At 39.6% G+C, this 20,256-nt stretch overlaps 2 protein-coding genes across 3 annotated transcripts; both read right to left on the bottom strand.

The window, feature by feature from the left end:
- Nucleotides 1–1,037: 1,037 nt before the first annotated feature.
- Nucleotides 1,038–13,110, bottom strand: LOC110990619 (tyrosine kinase receptor Cad96Ca-like). Of its 2 annotated transcripts, XM_087142064.1 has the most exons (15): nt 12,971–13,110; nt 10,926–11,252; nt 10,234–10,557; nt 9,214–9,450; nt 8,071–8,136; nt 7,025–7,175; nt 6,650–6,744; nt 5,843–6,058; nt 5,380–5,490; nt 4,427–4,614; nt 3,965–4,087; nt 3,672–3,783; nt 3,425–3,521; nt 2,649–2,748; nt 1,038–2,345 (listed from the first exon to the last, which is right to left on the bottom strand). In XM_087142064.1, exons 1-15 carry the CDS (start codon nt 13,035–13,037, stop codon nt 2,268–2,270), a joined length of 2,292 nt encoding a protein of 763 aa, XP_086998190.1. In that variant the 5' UTR covers nt 13,038–13,110; the 3' UTR covers nt 1,038–2,267. The 2 variants fall into 2 exon arrangements, with proteins under 2 accessions (XP_086998190.1, XP_086998191.1); XM_087142065.1 differs by lacking the exons at nt 10,234–10,557; nt 10,926–11,252; nt 12,971–13,110 and adding an exon at nt 9,720–9,868.
- A 42-nt stretch (nt 13,111–13,152) lies between these two features.
- Nucleotides 13,153–19,507, bottom strand: LOC110989203 (kin of IRRE-like protein 2). Its single transcript, XM_087142083.1, has 5 exons — nt 18,976–19,507; nt 17,681–18,007; nt 16,828–17,154; nt 15,467–15,703; nt 13,153–15,308 (listed from the first exon to the last, which is right to left on the bottom strand). Exons 1-5 carry the CDS (start codon nt 19,043–19,045, stop codon nt 15,268–15,270), a joined length of 1,002 nt encoding a protein of 333 aa, XP_086998209.1. The 5' UTR covers nt 19,046–19,507; the 3' UTR covers nt 13,153–15,267.
- Nucleotides 19,508–20,256: the final 749 nt, after the last annotated feature.

The raw sequence follows: 20,256 nt of genomic DNA on the forward strand, positions 1-20,256 counted from the left end.
ACCCAAGTGAAAACTCGGTGATCTGAGGTCCATTGCATAAATTTCACAAAATGGATCTTATTGTCACAATGTATTGTGCGATACTAAGACATAACGCGAGAGATAAACCTTATTCACAGGGAACCAAAAGCTTATGTTTCCAGTGTCTTTTCTATTCCTAGGTTGGTGCCAAACTATTTTGAGTTCCATGCTTCAATTTATGTTTTGTAAGTTAGGCTTAAATCATTTTGATGTAATTAAAACAAGGGTGTTATATTATTAATCAGAATAAATGACACTAATTTATAGTGAACCCTTACGTATTGTTTTGATTTTTATTCTCAGATTCCCAAAATTAGAAAAGTCAGCTTCGCTTTCAGTTCAGCATGGCCGATTTGCCAATCGGACCAGTTGTCCCATGACTGATAATCATACATTCACATGAACGAATGGATAATGAGCACATTACGTTCCTTCAGCTTACAGTTCAAAATTAAAAGAACGGCATTGTTGCCGATTGTGTAATCCCCTCCGTCGTAACTTATTCTCTCTTTTCTCCTGGTCATGAGATTTTACGTACCTGGCCCTTGCATCGCGACGTTATTAAAGAGGAGATTGATCAATCACAGTGGCGTATCAAGCTTGGAAGGAAGGTTTTTTTCTTTATAGTCTCTTTTTTATGGCTAGCTTTGAAAAACAGTAATACTAAGTTTCTTTGGGCTAGGATTCTTGAAAATGCTGACAGCGTTTTGAGAAGATAAAAGCAGAAGTCATTAGATCAATCTTTCACCCGTACAGCTAACCCTAAAAGAGTAACAAAAGAACCAGTCCCCGAATTCTACAAGCTGAGCCTTTAAGAGTGTTTAAAAAATTATTCTTAGAGGTCAATTTAACAAAACTTCTTTAAAAAAAATAAATTAACACACCATTCTCGCACAGCGCCCATTGTTTCGACACGTTAGCAAAAAGCATGTAATTTCCCCACTGTCGTGCTCAATGCAAGCAGGCCAGCGCACATTGCCCTTAACTTCAAATGACAAAATCGAGACAATAGTAGATCAGATTGAATTGAAACTTTAGTTTTATCCTAATATGGAGTGCATTTGGACAAAACCGAAGCTACTTCAAGCATTGGAGGGCCAAGTTCTTTGGGCGGAATCCCCCCGAACGATTGTCCAAAAGCGACCTTCATAAAAAAAAAACTTGCACAAAGAGCGGGTTTGGGCAAAGCCCATTCACAGACCCGAAAAATCTCTCTTCATATGGCTACGCTTCCGAGGCATTGTTTGTGTCCGATTCTACCCAAATAAATTGAAAGTCTTCCTTGTAAATGTGTGTCTGTAAGAATCTTATTACTGGATGGGACAATCAGTACAAACGCGTTGTCTATATGAGGAGAAAAGTGGGCCTCTCTTTTACGTAGCTCTGAAACTTTTTAATTAAAACAACACAAATAACAGTGTAGTGCAATTTACAAACAATTTTTGTGAGGTCTCTACTTTCTGATCTTCAAAGACACGTATTACTCATGAAAGCTGACTACAGTGGACTAAACACATCCGGTTTTTCCAAAACCTATAGGTTTTGATGCTTGGTCAAGTACGCGTTCAGACACATTAATGGAATATACGATAAAACAACTGAATTAATGCCTGAGAGATGTTGCATTTTGCGTCAGCTAATGGAGCAGTAAATTAGCCTAATTAACTACCAGTACATCAACGGCTTACCGTGAAGAATAAAACTGCGGATGGTGTAAAATATGTTTTAAAAGTGCAAAATCTGTTTTGTCCTTAGTGCGTGGATTCCTTTAAACGGGTTCTTTAATCTGATACTTCTTCCTGGCTATAGTGTGTGAAACATAATTATCTAAGGAGAATTGATCGTCACATTATACAGTGATAAGTGTTCAAACAGAAGTTAAACATAGAGGTGCAGACGAAGAGTCAATCCCCAACCCTTTTCATTGCATTCATTGCATTTTTAGCGGCGTCCGTCTAAAGGCTGCAAGTACCCCTAAAAGCATAAACCCTGTAGGGTTCTCATTTTCCGTGTTCTAAGAGTTCAGGACGAAGAAAGCGATTATGGCCTCAACAACGGCAACAATACCCCTGTCTGCGTGAATATATTTCAAAAACCACTCTAGAAAACATCTTTGAAACGCCCCTGACACACGAGGAAGCAAGCCAGGCAAACTGATCATCTCAACAAGGATGTTAAAAGCGACAGACAATGCTTTATTTAACTTGTGAAAGACCGATTTTTGCACAGTTAATGGCTGTCGAGTTTTACAGTTTCTCGTTGCTGGCGTGGATCACTGTCACTTCGTAGATGCTTTCATCCAGCTTGTTGAAAGTGATGTAGTCCTGTTTACACAAAAGAGGAGATGCATATGAAAATTACGTCAGCAAAATACTTGATATCACTCTGTTGTCCAATAACGTCGGCTCTCTACAGTTTGAATGATGTGCACGAGCTTAAAAAACAAAAACAAGCACTAAACATTCTCTTTTTAGAAATAAAGTTTCCTGACAGTTACTGGAGACAAAGTCTGCCAAATACCAAGCATATCCCGTCTTCTTTAAGTACCATATCTTTGATGTCTTTTCAATCCACCCTTTTCTCCAAGCATGTTCCTTAGTTTAGTTACCAACATAACCGTTGCTAACCTTGTCTTCTGACAGCATGTCATCCAGTTGTTGGTAGAGACTCTGGAAGGTAGGTCGGTCCTGAGGAATCTTCTGCCAGCAGCTGCACATCATGGCGTACCTGAAACAGTATTGAAAGATTATTAGTTTGCAAATACACAACACTAATTTTCTGTAAATTGCACTTAAAGAAGTCCTCTTTTCAACAGGCGTTTTCCACATTTCTTGTTCTTAGAGTGTTTAATCTTGAAGGCGTCATATTTACAGGATAACCGTAACTACACTTCAAGGTAGGACCTATGAATGGGGCACAATATTACATCTAGCCTATACTTGTTCTTGTGTGCAAATAGTTATGTAAGGACATACAAAGGAGACAGCAAGTGAGCCTATAGCATTTTTTTCACTGAGGGAGCAGCGTTCCACAGAAAGTTAATGCACTTAACATTTTTGTTGTCGTTTAATGTACTTCAATAACCAGAATGAAAATTCATTACTGCTGTGGTTTAAGGAGTACGGACAGGTGGTACGCGCGAGTTACATTCCTCTTCGACCAATGTGGTGCTTCGATTCGCCAAATGCACGCGCGCGTCAAACTGAAGAATGTTCGTTTGAATGCGGTACCACCGCAGTTATCGTGTCCAATTGGATTAGTCAATCTTAGATGCCAGTTTAACGCTTTGGCCAATCAGCATGAATCAGTGGACCAACAATTGTCACCAGTATACGCTGTACAAGTTTCGAGCAGACTGAGTATCTGTGGGTCTTCTTTATGCTAATGACTTTAAGATACCTACAGCTCTTTCTTGCAGTGTTGGGGCCTCGGCATACGATACCCCTGCTGCAGTTGGCTCACCATCGTCTTGGCTTTCATCATCGGATACGGTCTGGCACCTTTCCCAAATAAGAGAGATTACTATATTGCTATTATTTACCATTCTTGTACATGAACTGCATTACCCTAGTCAGTGTTACGTTGTTATTTTCATCTAAAATTCCAGAAAACTGTTCAGCCTAAAGTTTGGAAGTTAACTTTTCACTCACCAAGTGTAACGATCTCCCACAGCAGAACCCCAAAAGACCATACGTCACTCTCTGTTGTGTACACGTCGTTGAGTATGGATTCCAGTGCCATCCAACGCATGGGGAGTGGGCCCTACAGTTGAATGTGAAATCCTCTATGATTTCATTGAATCGAGTCGTATTTTCCAGGAGAAAAAATCTTCCACTGAAGTGAAGCGTTATCAAAATCGACAAGATCTTTAAAGCTTTTAAGTTTCTAATAAAGAAATTAAATTCAAGCATAAAACAGAAAAGTGTGATCTTGCATATGGTACCTGTGACTCTCGTTGGTAGATGCGAGTGTTCATGACGTCACGAGCCAGACCAAAGTCAGACACCTTACAGACCAAGTCATCGCTCACCAGCACGTTACGGGCAGCCAGGTCACGATGCACACACTAAAATTAATGTCCGAGAAAAGAGACCTCAATGCCATCCAAATAAATGTAAGCCATAAAAAGCTTACTTGTTCAAAACGACAAATCTTAAGTAAACATGCTTTACGATGTGAAACTCTTGAGAGTCATTTGCACTTCCAAACAGGCGACAGGACTGTATCCCGGTGATTTGAGGGTTGTTGTTAGAATTGTGAAAATAAAAAATTTTCCACTGAAAAATCATCAAAATATGAAAAAAATGCACTGCCAGGATTAATAGTCAGTGTGCACTGACACAAAGGATCGATAATTATGTAATTCAGAAACGTTACGTAAACAACCGTTCTGTCAACGCTTTACCTGTTGTGATGACAAGAAGTCCATTCCGCTTGCCACATCCCTGGCAAATTTGACCAGGGTTCGTGAAAGAGATTTGCTCAAGCCAGGTATGTTGGAGTAACCCGAACCAGGATCCTTGTCTCGGTATCCCAACAGCATCTTCTTGAGGTCACCCTTGGCAAGGTATTCGATGATGATGTAAACGGGATCTGCTTGCAAGAAAGCAAGATGGGTGGAAACATGCATTGTTTGTAAGGATCAAATTCTATTCGTCAAGTCTCATGATTTCATAACTCTTTGTAGCTTAAGCTGTTACCTCAAGCTTGGGAATTTTAAAGAGGTTTGTATGGAAATTGGAGGCCTTAGGTCTTCTGTTGTTTTGTTTTCAGATAGTTGGGCTGCGGGGTCATCTATGAGGTACTTAATAATTATGACTTGGGAGGGGTATATAGGCAGGGGCATTACGTACACCTTGCGTACAGGATGGGAAGGGCCCAAGGAATTGCTTACAGAGAGGGAGCAGTAATTAGCTCTTAGTAAATTGAAATTAAGCTAGTACAATATCTCCTCGTTATCAACACTTGGGCCAGCTTGTTTACATCGATATTCGTTATAAAATCACCTTTCGTCCTGACTATTTGGATTTCACCATTACAACTGCTGGCGATCTGACAAGACAGAGAGTAACTACTGGCGTAGTTGGGTACATTTTGCGGGGCGGGGCTAGTTTTCCCAAGTCTAGTCGTACACAATGAGTTCAGTCACATTCAAAATAGTAACAAGGCGAACTATTACCAGATCATGACTCCCATATGCCCCTTGTTGTACTTAGTTACGTGGAATGGGTATACATACAGTGGAGGAACCACTTGTGTATGCCATGCCAACTTGGGGAAGGGGTGTCGGAAAAGTCAGCATGATTTTGCGTGAAGCACTTTATGGACGGCCTTATAGACTTGAGTTTCATCTCTAACCTGATTCTGTGCAATGTCCCAGTAGCTTGACAACATTTGGATGAGAGCCAACTGTCTTCATTAACTTTAACTCGGACAGCAACTCCATCTTGGCTTGTCTGTCAGCACCGTCTACAAGTATGGAAAAAACCGCAAAATCTTTGTTTCTTATTTTGCATTCCAGCAAGAAATATTGCACCAGAATCACTCGGGTGACTGACTACATGACATAAGTATTGTGCCAGATATAAGTTCTATATAGTTCCTGAGAGGGAATATTCTGAAAATTTAAATAACAAGAATAAAGCCACATTAGGTCACCTATCCGATCAAAATGTCACCAGTTTCAAGATTACTGAAACCTAATTGACCATTACCAATCTCTTCATGATTCGTTACCAGACACACCAATTTAGAAATAAAACCATAAACTTAAAGGGTACATTATTTTCACCATAGAATCTGATCTGATAATTCTCTTTACCTTTGAGGGTTTTGATGGCAACTCTGGTCCGTTTGCCAGCTTCCTCGATCCCAAGAGCCGTACCGAGAAGGACTTTGCCGAAAGCACCTTGTCCAAGCTCCTTCTCGATAACAACGAGATCTCGCGAGAATGACAGATCGGGACCTACATTACCATACATCGATGTTGTCGTGGGACAAGTTGCAACACTTTCCAGAATGCTTTCATAGACCGCAGCTAGAAATATAATCAACACAATTTTTAAAACATTTTCATTTTATGAAAGATAAAATACGGACACTTTAAAACCTAAATAATGTGCCATACTTTTTCTTAAATTCAGGGAATGCACCGAGAGTACAATTTGACAATGCCTAACTAAATCCCCTTTATCTTAGTGATACTTCTTTTATTCTATATCTTTGTGTTGCTCGGCAGGGTGGCACTGCAAAAACAGAAGTTTTGTTCCAAGGTGAGTTAGTTCTGTATCACGGTAAATGCATTGGTTATGCAAACAAATGAAAGGAAGATTGTATTTTCAGAAAATCCAAGAGTTGTGGGGACCTTTGGGTCACATTCTTGTCAATGAGTTCTTCACATTCCTATTAGTTTTATTAACAGCAACTGATAGAATTCTACATTTCATCACGTAAATTCATTTTCAATCGCTGTTCTTGTTTCGTCATTTGTGTGATTTAGCAATTTTTGGATGAATGTAAATTTAGATTACGAAATCCAACACATTTACTAAGCAAATCTGAATGAGAAGCATGTCTAATACAGCAGGCACCGAAAAATTTTCTATCAATATCATTCCAAAACACTTGCCGTTAGGTTGATCGTCCTTTGATGAGGATGCAACCATATTAGACCCTGACCTCTGCAGCTCAACATGATGTTGTCGGTCAGGCTTAAAATAACCTCTGCAAATAAAATAAGTCAGGTTCAAGATCGGCAATCGTTTAGCTTTAGGAGCTTTAGGTTTTCTCTACACAGACCCAGGGAGCAACGGCTCTACTTTCCAAGACCTCTCCCATGAAGCTCTCCCATGAAGTTAAGTTTATATTATTCTTCTGCGTAGTGCCATGGCGCTGTCCAGCTGAGAATTTGTAATTTAAGAAACGCCACCCACTTTTAAAATTTCTCCTTTTTTTTTGCTGAAATGAAAACGAGACTGGGCACGCTAGAACATCAATATCTTACTTCCCATCTCTCCCAGTGGTTGACTGTCCACGAGTGGGTTTCTGTCGTTCCCTTCTCTTCCTCATCCAACAAAAGATGGTCAGTCCACAAATGATGATCCCGGTAATGAAGACTCCTACCACAGCCCCAACCACGGCGCCACTGTTTGTAGCTATGAAGTACAAGGCATTAGCATTTTGCAGAAGGCTAATTTTCGAATCATCTTGAAGATTTTGAAACCGGTAACTCCTTCGGATTTGAAATCATTTTGTACCCCAGGGCTGAACAGGAAGATTTTTTTTTCTTTCGGTTTGGCTCTTCGTGGCTCCAAACATTCTGGTGTCTCGCCAACATTCAAAGGGGTGCTAGTCGGCAATGTCTCTTTTGAGGGAAGGGATAGTCGTTGGGAAAGAAGGCAGTTATACCCCTCCCTCGTTGTAAGCCACTGTGCATAGTACTTTACAACTTGTTCGGCATTTTGATCAATTTCTCATCTAACGATATACCCAGACTGCTCGCTCAAGGGAACCACAAACTTCAAGGTTATCAATGTGACAATGCCATCCACTCATAATGTGACGTCACTGGACTAGTAACATACCATATTGGGAGACACGTCACAGGGTATTAAACATTCTGCTAGCTTCCCATGCGGTACATTTTACCTTTTGAAATGTTTTATCTTAAAGAATAAGTTATTTTCCAGCATGTTGATCTTGCAAATTCTGTTTTCAAACGATCAAGAAGTTTTTCGAGGGGTACCGTTGCGCTGCGTATCGATATTATCAACACAAAATGAGGGAAATTAGGTAAATGTGTATCTCCGTACCTGCACGAACTATACATCGACTCCTGCCAGTAATTTTCCCTCAAGACATTACAATCCAATGCTCAGATTTAAACTGCAGCCTGTCTGCAATTTTACGCTCACCCCTCTTTTTTAAATTATATTTTAAGCTTTTCTTGAATCAAGTTTGAGACATTATTGCTCATTACAATAAAATAAATAAATAAACGTTACAGCTTCCCCTCCAAAACCCCAATTACAGAGAAGGTGGTGGATATACCGGCCGGTGGTGACTTGGTTGTAGATGGTGATTTGGATGGTGCGTTTGTTGTGGGCTCAACGTAGCCTATAGAAATATCAGAAAATAACAAAAGTGGTGATAGAAAAGGAAACGGGAGAACGAGGCGAGTCACGTGATGATTCGAAAATCAGAAATGAGAAGTAAAAGTGAGCGTAGCTGTGCCGGGAAGTACTCATCACAACAGCTTCGTCCAGGTAGAATTAGCATCTATGTAAACTGTCAACAGAGGGACACAGACCACTCCCACTTTCCTACAACTTTTATAGTGACCAAAGTTGGTAGGAATATCACCTTTGATATTTGGTATATATATTAAGATGGTATATATTAAGATACATCAGGACCTCTACACTCACAATCTTTGAGAAAGGTCTACACCACGGGAAAATGGTGTATCTTTAAAAAATGCCCTTTAAATTGTTTATTGAGGTAAAAGAAACAGGGTGACATATTAAATCAATAACAAAAACTGCTAAATTACTCGAAGAAGTAAGCTTGGACAATATTCGCTTAAAAACAGGCTGCGCCTCAAACTTTAAAGCGAAAAATCTCAAAACAAACTTTATCAAAGATACATCAATTCTCCAAATGAGGATGCATAAAAAGTACATGTACCTGTAGGATATCATAGAGAGTGATTTGAAACATTAAATTGGAAGCATTTTGTGAAATTGGTGGAGAATGGCGTGCATTGTTAAGTTGAAACTAAAAAGGAAAAAAGCAGAGAAAACATCAAAAAAAATTATAAATGAGTACCTCGAAGTAATCAAAAGGTGCCAAATGAACATGACTTTAATTAAGAGACATTTCAGTCCACTATTTTATTTGGTTAAGCAAACATCTTTTCATATCAGTTTTCAAAGATGATATATTTTAAAAATTGCAGGAATATCACTATAGCCTATTTATTACTTGAAATTCATTTTTTTTATTTACTTCACCCTATTCCACATATACGTATACATGAAGACGGTCAAGACAATACTCATATTAGGTGCAACACTGATGGGCCACCCAGAAAAATGGAATGTTCAGTTGATTTTCAATTTCAGCTTTATAACTTAATATAAAGAAAAACCTTGGTAAAATTAGAGTGTCGAGGGAAACACAGGGATTACTTACCCAGGCATATTTCTTCAGGAAAAGTTGCCGTTCCCGTTCCCACTGTGTTCGTGGCATTGCAACTGATGACCGTGCAGCCATCTACTGGAGTGAATGGATGAGATCCCTGGCTGGTCGTGAATTCCTTCACAATGTTAGTACCGTTCAGGATGATCTTATGATTGGTTGCCAGTGGGTTGGCATCCGATGAGCAAGTTATCACTTCATTGGCATACCCAACTGACACGACTGGTACATCTGCAGGAAAAATAAACGCACACGGGAACACAGTTGGACTTGGCAACAAGGTGAATATTTTCTTGACTATAGTTGCAGCACAAATTGACACACATCACAAATTCTATGCAAAAGTGTCAATACGAATTCAATTACTGTCATGTTTCCAAGATGTCTGTACAGTACATGTCTGTGTTTTACCACAAAGTAAGCAAGCCTTTCTCATCCCTTGCTCCCTAGACAGACACATTGGAATTAATCACAATTCAAACAATTGTTGAAAATCTTACTCATACTGTGCATTTGCCATTCAGCTAAAAGTGTGTGACTACAAATGTGCGGGTTAAATCTCCCTACCAAACAGGCAAGTTGGAAACTGCTGTTGAACAGTGCAAGGACAAAACAACCGCTACCCCAACCCATCCACCAGTACGTACACGGCCTGTGACGTCAGCAGAAGGGTTTGTCATGCAAGGGTCTTGCTGTGCATGCAACGTACAGACAGCTCAAACACTTTGGATTAACCAGCTCGCGGCGCAAACAGTTGTCTTTTTACACAACGCAGCGACTTTGGAACCATACTGCTTTTGACAATTCAAATCAATACAACTGGCACTGTTTCTATTAACTTGCCAATGTTCACAACTACATTTACACGTAACACAATCTTCAGTTTAACATCAAGAGGGTTCGCCATTAGCCAATCATTATATTTGCGATTCGCAGAAGGGAAAATATGACGGAAAACAGTCAAGACTTTTGCAGGATGTGGTTACAAATTATAAGCAAATGCTTGATACGCACATTGTACATTGAGAGTGAGCGATGCTGTTTTTGCTGGGGCGACCACCTGTCCTGTTGTTCGGCATTCTAGGATGGCTTCATTGTCTTGCCTTATTGGCGTAAATGTCAGTGTGCCCGATGTGTCAAATGCGTCTCCATTAGGAGTAGGTGCCTCTGGACTGACGCCCGTTGTTATCTGGACACTGTTCTTGTACCACTCCAAAGTGACTGCTGGTCTGAAGCCCCTGGCTGTGCATCTCAGCACGCTTGGCTCCGACGCTCTGAGGATGATGGGATTTCCTGATGAATCACCGTCAATTGTAATTGTTGGCTCTGCACCTTCAACTAAATAACGCGTAGCAGAATATCATGAAAATAAATTAATATTAGACTAACATCGCAAGAACCATTTTTAAAGAATTTCATAGAACGTGTACGACGGACTTCTTCCCCGATACATGAGTTTGTTTTTTGTTTCATTAAAAAACAATATTTTAAATATCTTTGTTGGCCGCGTTCCAAATTACAGAGAAAAAATGTACAGTCGCCTATCTGTGGTTTCAGTAGAGAGACGGGGATTTCTCTGATAATTGATTTTGTTTCCATACGTGAAGAATTTTCAACCCACAAGAACAGTGGCGTATAGTACTCTTTCTGGAGTTTTGGCGCTTTCTGCAAACTCTTCATCCGCCCCCTGCTGAAAGGATACTTACTTTCCACAGTCAGTGTGGCCGTTGCTGTGTCTGGGGACAAGGTGCATGAATACGTCCCTTCATCTTCAAGTTCAGCGCTGCTTATCTTGAGATCCAAGTGTGTACTCAATGTTGCGTCTAAGTCAAAATTTACATACTTTGAATAGGTAGGAGGATCTTTCAATACTCCACCTGAACGAGCGGCAAAAGGCACTGGATTGTTTGGGTCTGTGATGTCACTCCACAGGGCAATGCCTGACGTGTGCTCACTGTTACTACAAAGCATAGTTGTATCTCTGCCCCGCACCACCGTTGTGTCTACAAGGTCATTGATAGCAGCAAAGGAAGCTAGGAGGATCAAACAATAAGGAGAAAATATATAATGTTGGATATCACACAACCAGCTTACTGAAGCATGAAGAATATAAATGACACAGCTTTTCCAGTATTTCCCGTTTAGTGAAGCTGATAAGCAAAAGATAGGTTTTTTTAAGTTTAGTAAACTTCAATCTTGAAGACAGTAAAAGGTTCAGTATCTGGGCTTATTGTTGCTGTGAGCGAAGGAAGTAAAGCACTAATTACAGGCGGAAACGGAACTTGTAGATTGTGGGGGAAATATCGTGATTCTTGAACACAAATATGACTAACACCTTTATAATTGAAACTGAGTTGCATCTTTAGCTTGAAATGATTTTATTTGTGGAGTGCACATGCGCAACCTGTTTTCTACATGATATAGGGATAACTATTTTCAATTTACGGGCCTTCAGTGCCCCTCTTCTTCCTGTAGGCATATGTATTTCACAATTCTGGAGGACGCAACCAATCTTTGTGTCGTGAGTAATGCCATGGAGGATGAATGCTGGGACGGACGTTGGAGCTGATTCTGGTTGTTATTTGTATGAGAATGTGTATTGATATGATGAAGATTCATTGCCTGCAAATTTTCGGTCTGGCTTGAACCCTACCCCCTTTGTGAGCATGATGTACACAACGGCATTTGGCCTTGAATGCTCCCAAAAACCAAAGGGCACCAAGGCCAACTGAAAGGGCACCAATGCCACTTTGAAATTCTTAGGCCCTATTTATCATGCTTGTCAGTGACTTCAACAGACTTTCCTTCAATTCAAGATGGTGTTTAACTTTCAACCTGCAATTTTCATTGTTTCTCTTCACATGCTGAGCAGTCTGCTTGAATTGTAAAAAGAAAAATAAATACTGTTCTTTGAACTTTTAATTTATTATTTGGTGTGTGTCTTATTACTTTTCATGATGCCATAAAGGCAACACAGTATTTCAAGTAATGTAATTACTCACAACAAAATGTAATTCAAGCAAGTCGGTCACTGGGCCACACTACATTTACCCAATAGAAACCCGCTGTCATGCCAAGCACCCGCGTGAATATCACTAAAACAGCGAGGAAAATGGGTCATACTCCCGTACAGAATCCAATCGGTGCAGAATGTGTATTCTGTGCCGCGAATAGTAACTGGTCTATGCATAAAAGTACTTGGTGCCACGTTTTTAGAGTCGCACAACTCTATATAGCTGCCATACCATGCTGTATGAGCGAATGCAAAACCAGTCCGTAAAAAAAAGTGCTCGGCGCAGCTGCCGGCCATTGACAGAAATGCTAGCACTAAACAGTAACTTGAAAGTTGAATACATGTACATGTACATATAGGCTTCTGATCATTGAAGCAGGGCACGTCGGCCAAGTGGCCGAAAGGTACGCGCTGTCTAAAGAGCATCACGGCAATTCACAGGGGCATCGCGGCAGTGGCCGCTATAAAGATCAAAGTCTGAAAATGAATGTTTATCTTAGTCGCTTCAAATCATTTCTTTTATCACACTTCTTTTATCACACTTCCTTCCTACAGTGTAATTATTGCAACAACATTCTTTTTATACGCAATCTCTCCATGTTTAGATCAACGATAAAGCTCAATAGTCACCTCTTTACCTTTGAACGTCTGGATCTTCTGCGCTTGTGTACACATCCATGTATATTACGTAGGGGTATACTGACGTATACGGTGCTTAATCCGTAAAAAAAGTCTTACCCCAAGAAAGTACCGCCATTGCAAAGCCACACCGCACAATAAACTGGAATGTGTCGTTGCACCCCATACTTGGATTAGAAGCAGCTGTTCACAGTATCCGATAATCAACCAAAAACGGAGCGAATTAAGGGGGAAAGAGCTGTGTCAAAAATACCAGGAAGTAAATCCACGAAAATCCGCCATGAACTTTGAACTCGAGTTCATTTTATTTCTGAGAAGTGTGTTTACATAGGGTTTGTAGCAACACAGGTCTTCATGCACTGCTCGCCGCCTTTGTATTTTTTATCCGTTTGCAGTGCAATTATTAAACAAACAATGACAATGGAATGCAATCCGTTGTGACCTCTCCAAATCGTGAATCGAAAGAGAATTCCGAGGTGGCCAATTTCAGTGGTAATAAATTATTCATTTATTTATTTGCAACTACAGAACAAGGAAATCACACTGTAAGAAACTGCATATAGTTGGATTGTTTACAAATATGCACCTACTAGATACAAAAATTAACAGGATTAATAAATGGCTTCAAGTGCCTTCAAGTGAGGTACATGTCACAAGTAAAAGCCCAAAAATTGTAACTAATTTATTTAAAAAATCAAATATCAAAAGTAGAATCGATTACTATGAGTCTGAGTTTTAAGTTCTAAGAAATACAAACATAGTGTCTGCATAGCTAAGGATAGGTACAAAAGCGAGGAGGAAAATGAATTTAATTACAGCAGGCTATACAAACGGCATGAAATAAAGTTGTTCTTACATCTATTTATTTCACACCCATTTGGGTTCATCTGCTGTGACTTTCATGAATGGTATCCTGTCTCTTTTTGTTTAGGAAGGAGAAAATTCGGTTTGTGAGAAGGAAGGTCTATTTGGGGAAAACGTTGCACGCATATTTCCTCTACGGTCAGACAGCGTTTCTAAATTAAAGAATCTGCAGCTGCGCTAAGAGATACGAATGCTTTGCTGTTTTTGAATACGTCTCTTCCTTATAATGTTACTTCCTGTTGTACAACCAGGGATGGATCGTTGAATTGTACATTTATATGTTTACCGGAGCAAACTTAGGGTCAGGTCAGAGGATTATTTGCACTGAATCTTTCCGTCTTCATACCAAAGCTATTGTGTAAGTAGGAGAAGGGGGCTCGTCATAACCAACGAGTGTTTTATTCATCAGCAGATCAATCATGTCCGTAGTTTGAAGTAGGCAATTATACTTCAGTCTTCCAATAGAGTCTAGCTTTTTCTTAATACTTCACGTGCCTTCTTTTTAGTGGGATAGGATAAATTCAATCAACAACAGTAATTTTAAGTGTACCTTTTTTCAACCTTAAAGGTTTTCCAGTCTCTGGAACTTTTCTTCTATACAGAAATACATCTTGAAAAAACACACCTTGAAAATATACAGAAATACTAGGAAAGCCGTAGACTACGAAGACAAAGAATCTTTCTTTTTGTATCTTTTATTAATTTCTATTTGATCCTCTCAGACTTGAGCCTTCAAAACAAACATGTTTACCTAAATACGGTGGCACCTTAAAAATATCAAAACATGCTTGAACAAAATCCTTTCCTCTCCACTGTTTGGTCGTCCAATTTTTCCTTTCCTATTTACAGAGGTACAAAACATGGGAATGGAAGAGGGGTTACTCATTGTGACCGGCCTGGATGTGATTTCTCCATGAGAAGGGAAAAGTGTCTGGGATGAATGTGATATTGAACGTAAATGTGATGTTGGTAGTCATCAAAATCACATCCGAGTCAGAAATCACATTCTGGAGTATGTTGTTAAAGTCGAACTCACGATGTGATTTTGGACTTTCCTGGATGTGATTTCTGGCTCGGACGTAATTCGGTGTTGTGGATGTTATGTTTGATAATTCTTACCAAAATAACATCCGGGCGAGTGACCTTTCCATTTTTGTTTGAAAATCACATCCAAACTGGTCACATTACAGCCATTGTCGTAAATATGACCTTGAGTAAGGGCGATTGTCATTTTCTTGCATGTATTTCAGGTGGGGACCGGGGCCAAACACCATGGTCACTGCCATTTGTAGGGGGCTTGGTCTTGTCAAAGGCTGGAATACCCCATAAAATCATAAACCATGTGCGGCTCTTTTTACATTAAAGATAAAAGAGATTGAATGACTTTGCCATGGAGTAAAATTGTGACAAGAACATGAGACCCCTCCATTTGAGCTACCTTTAAGTTCAACCCATCTGACTCCCGAGAAGTAATTAACTAACAGTCTCAATTGATATGTAGTCTGTCTGGCAGCCTCCATCGGCGATTGGAATTATGCAGGATCTGTTGTCATGGGTTGCAGTTCCACGTATCCTGTTAAGAAATAAAAGTCATATGAAGCCCTTCGTAAACCCCAGAAAGAACATTTTATTATGAGGTATTGCAATTTGGACATAATATTTTACTTGTGGATATAGGCAAAGCATGTTGGTTCCCGGTGGATGGGTAAAAAAAATGTAGCTTTAACATACCTGGACACACTGCTTCAGGAAAGCTTGCTGTTCCCGTCCCCGCTGTGCTTGCCACACTGCAACTGATGACAGTACAGCCATCTGCTGGAGTGTATAGATGAGATCCTTGACTGGTCGTGAATTCTCTCACCACGTTAGTGCCATTCAGGATGATCTTATGATTGGTAGCCATTGGGTTGGCATCCGATGAGCAAGTTATCACTCCATTGCTATACCCAACTGACACGACTGGTACATCTGCAGAAAAAAATTATCATGCACACAGAAATACAGTTGGTCCGTCAATAAAGACAATTAAAAAAGAACCTTTTTGTGGGCTCGAAAAATTACACCTATGATAAATTCTACCAAAAACGGTTAAAACAAGTAAAACTACCAGATGTCTGTACAATACAATTAACAAGCCTTACCCATATCACTCATACAAAATACTGAAGGATTAATCATAAATCAGAAAACTCTTGCACTTGTGACTCAAAATCAAAACCCACAAGGGCTCCATATCCTGACCAAACAATCTAGTTGTTCTTCACGTTCCCCACTGCATTTCTGACGTTGCAACTAATGAAAGTATCTGCAGCACGCATTATGCGCACGGAAGCTGTTTCAGGTGGACGTGGCAAACAGATGTTTTTTATGAGTACACGCAAATGGAAAACAGACACTTGTTGATTTTCTTGGGTGAAAATTCAAAATAACATCATGTACGATTGTGTTTTAAATTAAAGTCTATACATGAATACGTACACGAACGAAGTGACCTAGCTTTCCTTACCCCTTCCAAAATGACAATGAAAGTGATCATAAATCAGGAGAAATGTAATCTTAAGCCCTAAGTGCACTTGCCGTTAAAAGTGATGTTTGAATATTTATGTAACAATTAAAAATCTCTAATATAACCCAGGTCAATTAGCAAGCCAGTTTGAATTAGCAAGCTCATTATTCACTACCTTTTTATGCTGATGGTTGACGAATTTTGAACCAGGCTGACATTGGCAAGTTAAAAATAAGATCAAAATAATTGATAACTGACACTAGTTTTACCTTCTTGCCAATGTTCATCATTCTATTTACAGCCACGGATTAGTTTAGCATCAAGAGCCAATTAAGCACATCTATTGATGGAAATTAGGCGGGAAAGGTATACCAGGCGAGATATGGTACCCCCTTACCTGTCCAATCCCTATATACACTCTAGACACCCGAGAAGTCTGGAAAGAATTCCTCAGATTTTGATCAAACAATGACTAACACAAATGTGGGGGGTTCTCTCCGCCCCATTTCTTGCTTCAAACGGGGAAAGGTTTTCAAAACCTTCGCAGGATGAAACTACAAATTTCAATCAACTACTCAAAACGTACATTGTACATTGAGAGTGAGTGATGCTGTTTTGACTGGGGCAGCCACCTGTCCCCTTGTTCGGCATTCTAGGATGGCTTCATTATCTTGTCTCGTTGGAGTGAGTGCCAGTGTGCCCGATGTATTAAATGTACCATCTCCATTAGGGGTAGCTGCATCTTGAGCAACACCTGTTGTCATCTGGACATTGTTTCTGTACCATTCCAGACTGACAGCTGGTCTGAAACCCCTGGCCGTGCATCTCAGCACACTTTCCTCGGACGCTCTCAGGATGATGGGATTCTTTGATGAATCACCATCAATTGTGATGGTTGGTACAGCTCCTTCAACTATATAAAAAACAAGAGGATTTCCTTATTAATACGTGTTCTTTTTAATCCGCGGCCTGAGAACTTGCCCAAGGTAGACAAATATTGATATAAAAACTGAAACAGCTGACGAATAGACGTTAATCTCACAGTGTATGCCTACGTCAAGGACTTCAACAGCGTGAAAATATCCCTGTTTCGAATACAACTTTTTTTCTGAAATGCAGACGCAGTGTCCCTTTGACATACCCGACACATTGTGCATGTAGCAATTGGGTTTTGCGTTTGTTCATTACTTACCTAATCATTTTCTTCCTAATTTACAAAATATTCCAAAACATAGTGAAATGAGCAGAGAGAAATCATTACAAGAATGTTCAAAATTAAGAACGCAGTGGCAGGAGACCTTTCTCACAAGTGGAATTTATTGAGATAAAGTTCGGTATTGGAAATTAGAATTAAAAAGCCATATGCTATATGGGCTCTTACATTTTATTGTATAAGTAATAAATGCGAAACGTGTACAGAGGATTTTAAATAAACTTACTTTCCACAGTCAGTGTGGCCGTCGCTGTGTCTGGGGACAAGGTGCACGCGTACGTCCCTTCATCTTCAAGCTCAGCGCTGCTTATCTTTAAATCCAATTGTGTACTCACTGTTGTGTCCAAGTCGAAATTTATGTACTTTGAAAAGGTAGGAGGATCTTCCAACACACCAATCGAACGAGAAGCAAATGGTATGTGATTGCTCAGGTCTGTAATGTCACTCCACTGGGCAAAGCCTGATGTGTGTTGACTGTTACTACAAAACAGAGTTGTATCTCTGCCCCGCACCACCGTTGTGTCCACAAGGTCATTGATAGCAGCAAACGAAGCTTCGAATACAAAAAGCGTCAAAAGTATAATGTTACACATTACAAAATGTTAGCCACATTAATATTTGACTGCATTAGCAATTTGGTTGAATTTTTCGGTGCCAATTTTTGCTTACATATATCTTAGTGTGAAGTCTAACCTGTTTTTCTGTATTTCTCATGAACTGAACTCGTCTGAAGTGAAACATTTATAAATGAATTCCTGTCTCTCACATCTGTAGTACTGTTGGAAATGTTTAATACAATTTCAGTGAAAATCTGGCACTCTGGTGCTGATGAGAACTTGACCCCCACCCCTTGAAAATATTTGGATAACATCTATGAGAGAACCTAGAGCCCACATGAAATGGATTTCGGCCTATAAAATGTGTTTGCTTCTCTTTGGCAAATATTCAACCAATTATATGCATATATCTAACAATATTTCATACTTAGTATAAAATACTCGGTTACTTTAGATTTTTGCATTTGGTGAAAATGTCTATGATGCTACAGAAAAACACCTGCCAATTCTCTAAAGAACGATTTTGGAGAAAGCTAACAGAGACGTTGTAATTTAGGTCCATTTAAGTTATCAATATGCCAAGTATGTGATGTGCAAGTCAATGAATGATGACTTGGTTTATACTGTGCAATCTTATCCTGCGTTTGGATCTTAATAATCCAATTTTTTAAGTGTATCTATCCATCTTTCTCTTTTTTTCTGTGCTACTATATTCTGATTTCGTTTTCAGCCAGGTGCATTGAGTCTGCTACATATACCTTATGAAAATGTTGGTTGTTTGGAAAATACTTCATAAACGTTTCTATTTGTCATCGTAAAGCTCCATACAATAGAATTTGTGCTATGTCAACAATTTTCCAAATACGCTAAATTCCTCACTCCCTGTTCAACTTAGTGATCATAGACTATTCAATGTTCACTTGTTGACTCACGAAGTACTTTACATGAACATAAAAGATCTTACCCTGTGACAGTACAGCAAATGCGAAGTAACTCCGCAGCACGAACTGACATATTATGCCCATGTTGCTCATACTCTAAGAAGTACCTGTGCACGGTTTCCACGTATCAATGAAAACTGATGAACGAATTAATTCAGGGAACAGCTTTGTTGGAAACAACAAGGAAATGAATCAACACAAAAAAACCAGGAACTTTGAACTCAAGTTTGTTATGCTTCACATAAGTATGATTGCGCAAGGCGTATAGGGTACTCATGCATCGGCCACTCGCCTCCGTAGCTTTCTCTATGTGCAGTGCAGTTATCGATGGTAGAATCTCGAGAACCTAAGCCATTTGATACCGTGCACGATATGGGGCCGATGGGACCCCCCCACACACACACACACATGTGCAATCCCTATACACACTCTGGACTATTGTTACCTAACACATCCCCTAGAATCCTGTAAAGAATTCCTGTGATTCCGATCAAACAGTGACCAACACAAGGGCGGGGGGGGGTTCTCTCCGCCCCATATCTTGCATCATATGAACCATTTTGACCTCTCCAAATCGTTGATGGGATAAAAAGTCAAAACAGGAACGTCAGTGCTCGTGCACATGTCTGAACCGATCAGAAAATAATTTTGTTGTACAAATAAGGTTGGTTCGCTTGATTGTACATCCACATAATTCAATCGACCTGCTGGACTACCCAGGTCAGGTCATTGAACTCACTCTTCGCGTAGTGTTTATTTTGCATGTTTAACAAACAAGTTAGAACGAATAGTACAGCAGAAGTTGGCACAAACCTTTTTTTCTGCAGACAAAATGCGTCCATATTTTTCAGTGGGCTAATATTTGTCAGTCTTTCTGAAAGCTTTTTATATGTTTTATCAATTAAGCTTCCCGCCTTTTTGCTGGGATTTTCAACATACAATCATTAATGGCTAGTACTTCAGTTTTTTTCAACCAATGTTGTTATTGTCAAGCGCTACCTTCTGATCAAAACAGCAAAGAAATAAAAACTAAATACGCGATTCAGATCATCACCAAAGAACATAAAGGGTCAATGTCTTCCAACTTTTTCCCGGTCTTTGTAACGTAATATTATAAAAGCAAGTTTACGAAAAAAAAATCCTTTTCCAATTCCTGTTTTGAAATGTCCGGCTCCACCCAGGTGCTTTGGTTGTTTGAATTTCAGTACAATTTGTCAAAAGCGCATTATGTTGGAAGCTAACTACAGTCGTCTGAATTCCTCCCTTCGAAACATAAAATGGATTCACATTTCATTTTCTCTCCG

This window comes from Acanthaster planci, linkage group LG10 (assembly GCF_054643075.1).
Source record: "Acanthaster planci isolate LZ-2023a linkage group LG10, COTS_SCS, whole genome shotgun sequence".
NCBI lineage: Eukaryota > Metazoa > Echinodermata > Asteroidea > Valvatida > Acanthasteridae > Acanthaster > Acanthaster planci.

Coding starts and splice junctions, on each gene's coding strand:
- LOC110990619 (XM_087142064.1), bottom strand. CDS start 13,037: ATGGGGTGCAACGACACATTCCAGTTTATTGTGCGGTGTGGCTTTGCA. Junction 6,059..6,649: donor AAAGGACGATCAACCTAACG/GCAAGTGTTTTG, acceptor TTATATTTCTAG/CTGCGGTCTATGAAAGCATT. Junction 3,522..3,671: donor GTGGGAGATCGTTACACTTG/GTGAGTGAAAAG, acceptor TATTTGGGAAAG/GTGCCAGACCGTATCCGATG.
- LOC110989203 (XM_087142083.1), bottom strand. CDS start 19,045: ATGAGCAACATGGGCATAATATGTCAGTTCGTGCTGCGGAGTTACTTC. Junction 18,008..18,975: donor ATTTGCTGTACTGTCACAGG/GTAAGATCTTTT, acceptor TTGTATTCGAAG/CTTCGTTTGCTGCTATCAAT. Junction 15,309..15,466: donor TCCTGAAGCAGTGTGTCCAG/GTATGTTAAAGC, acceptor ATTTCTTAACAG/GATACGTGGAACTGCAACCC.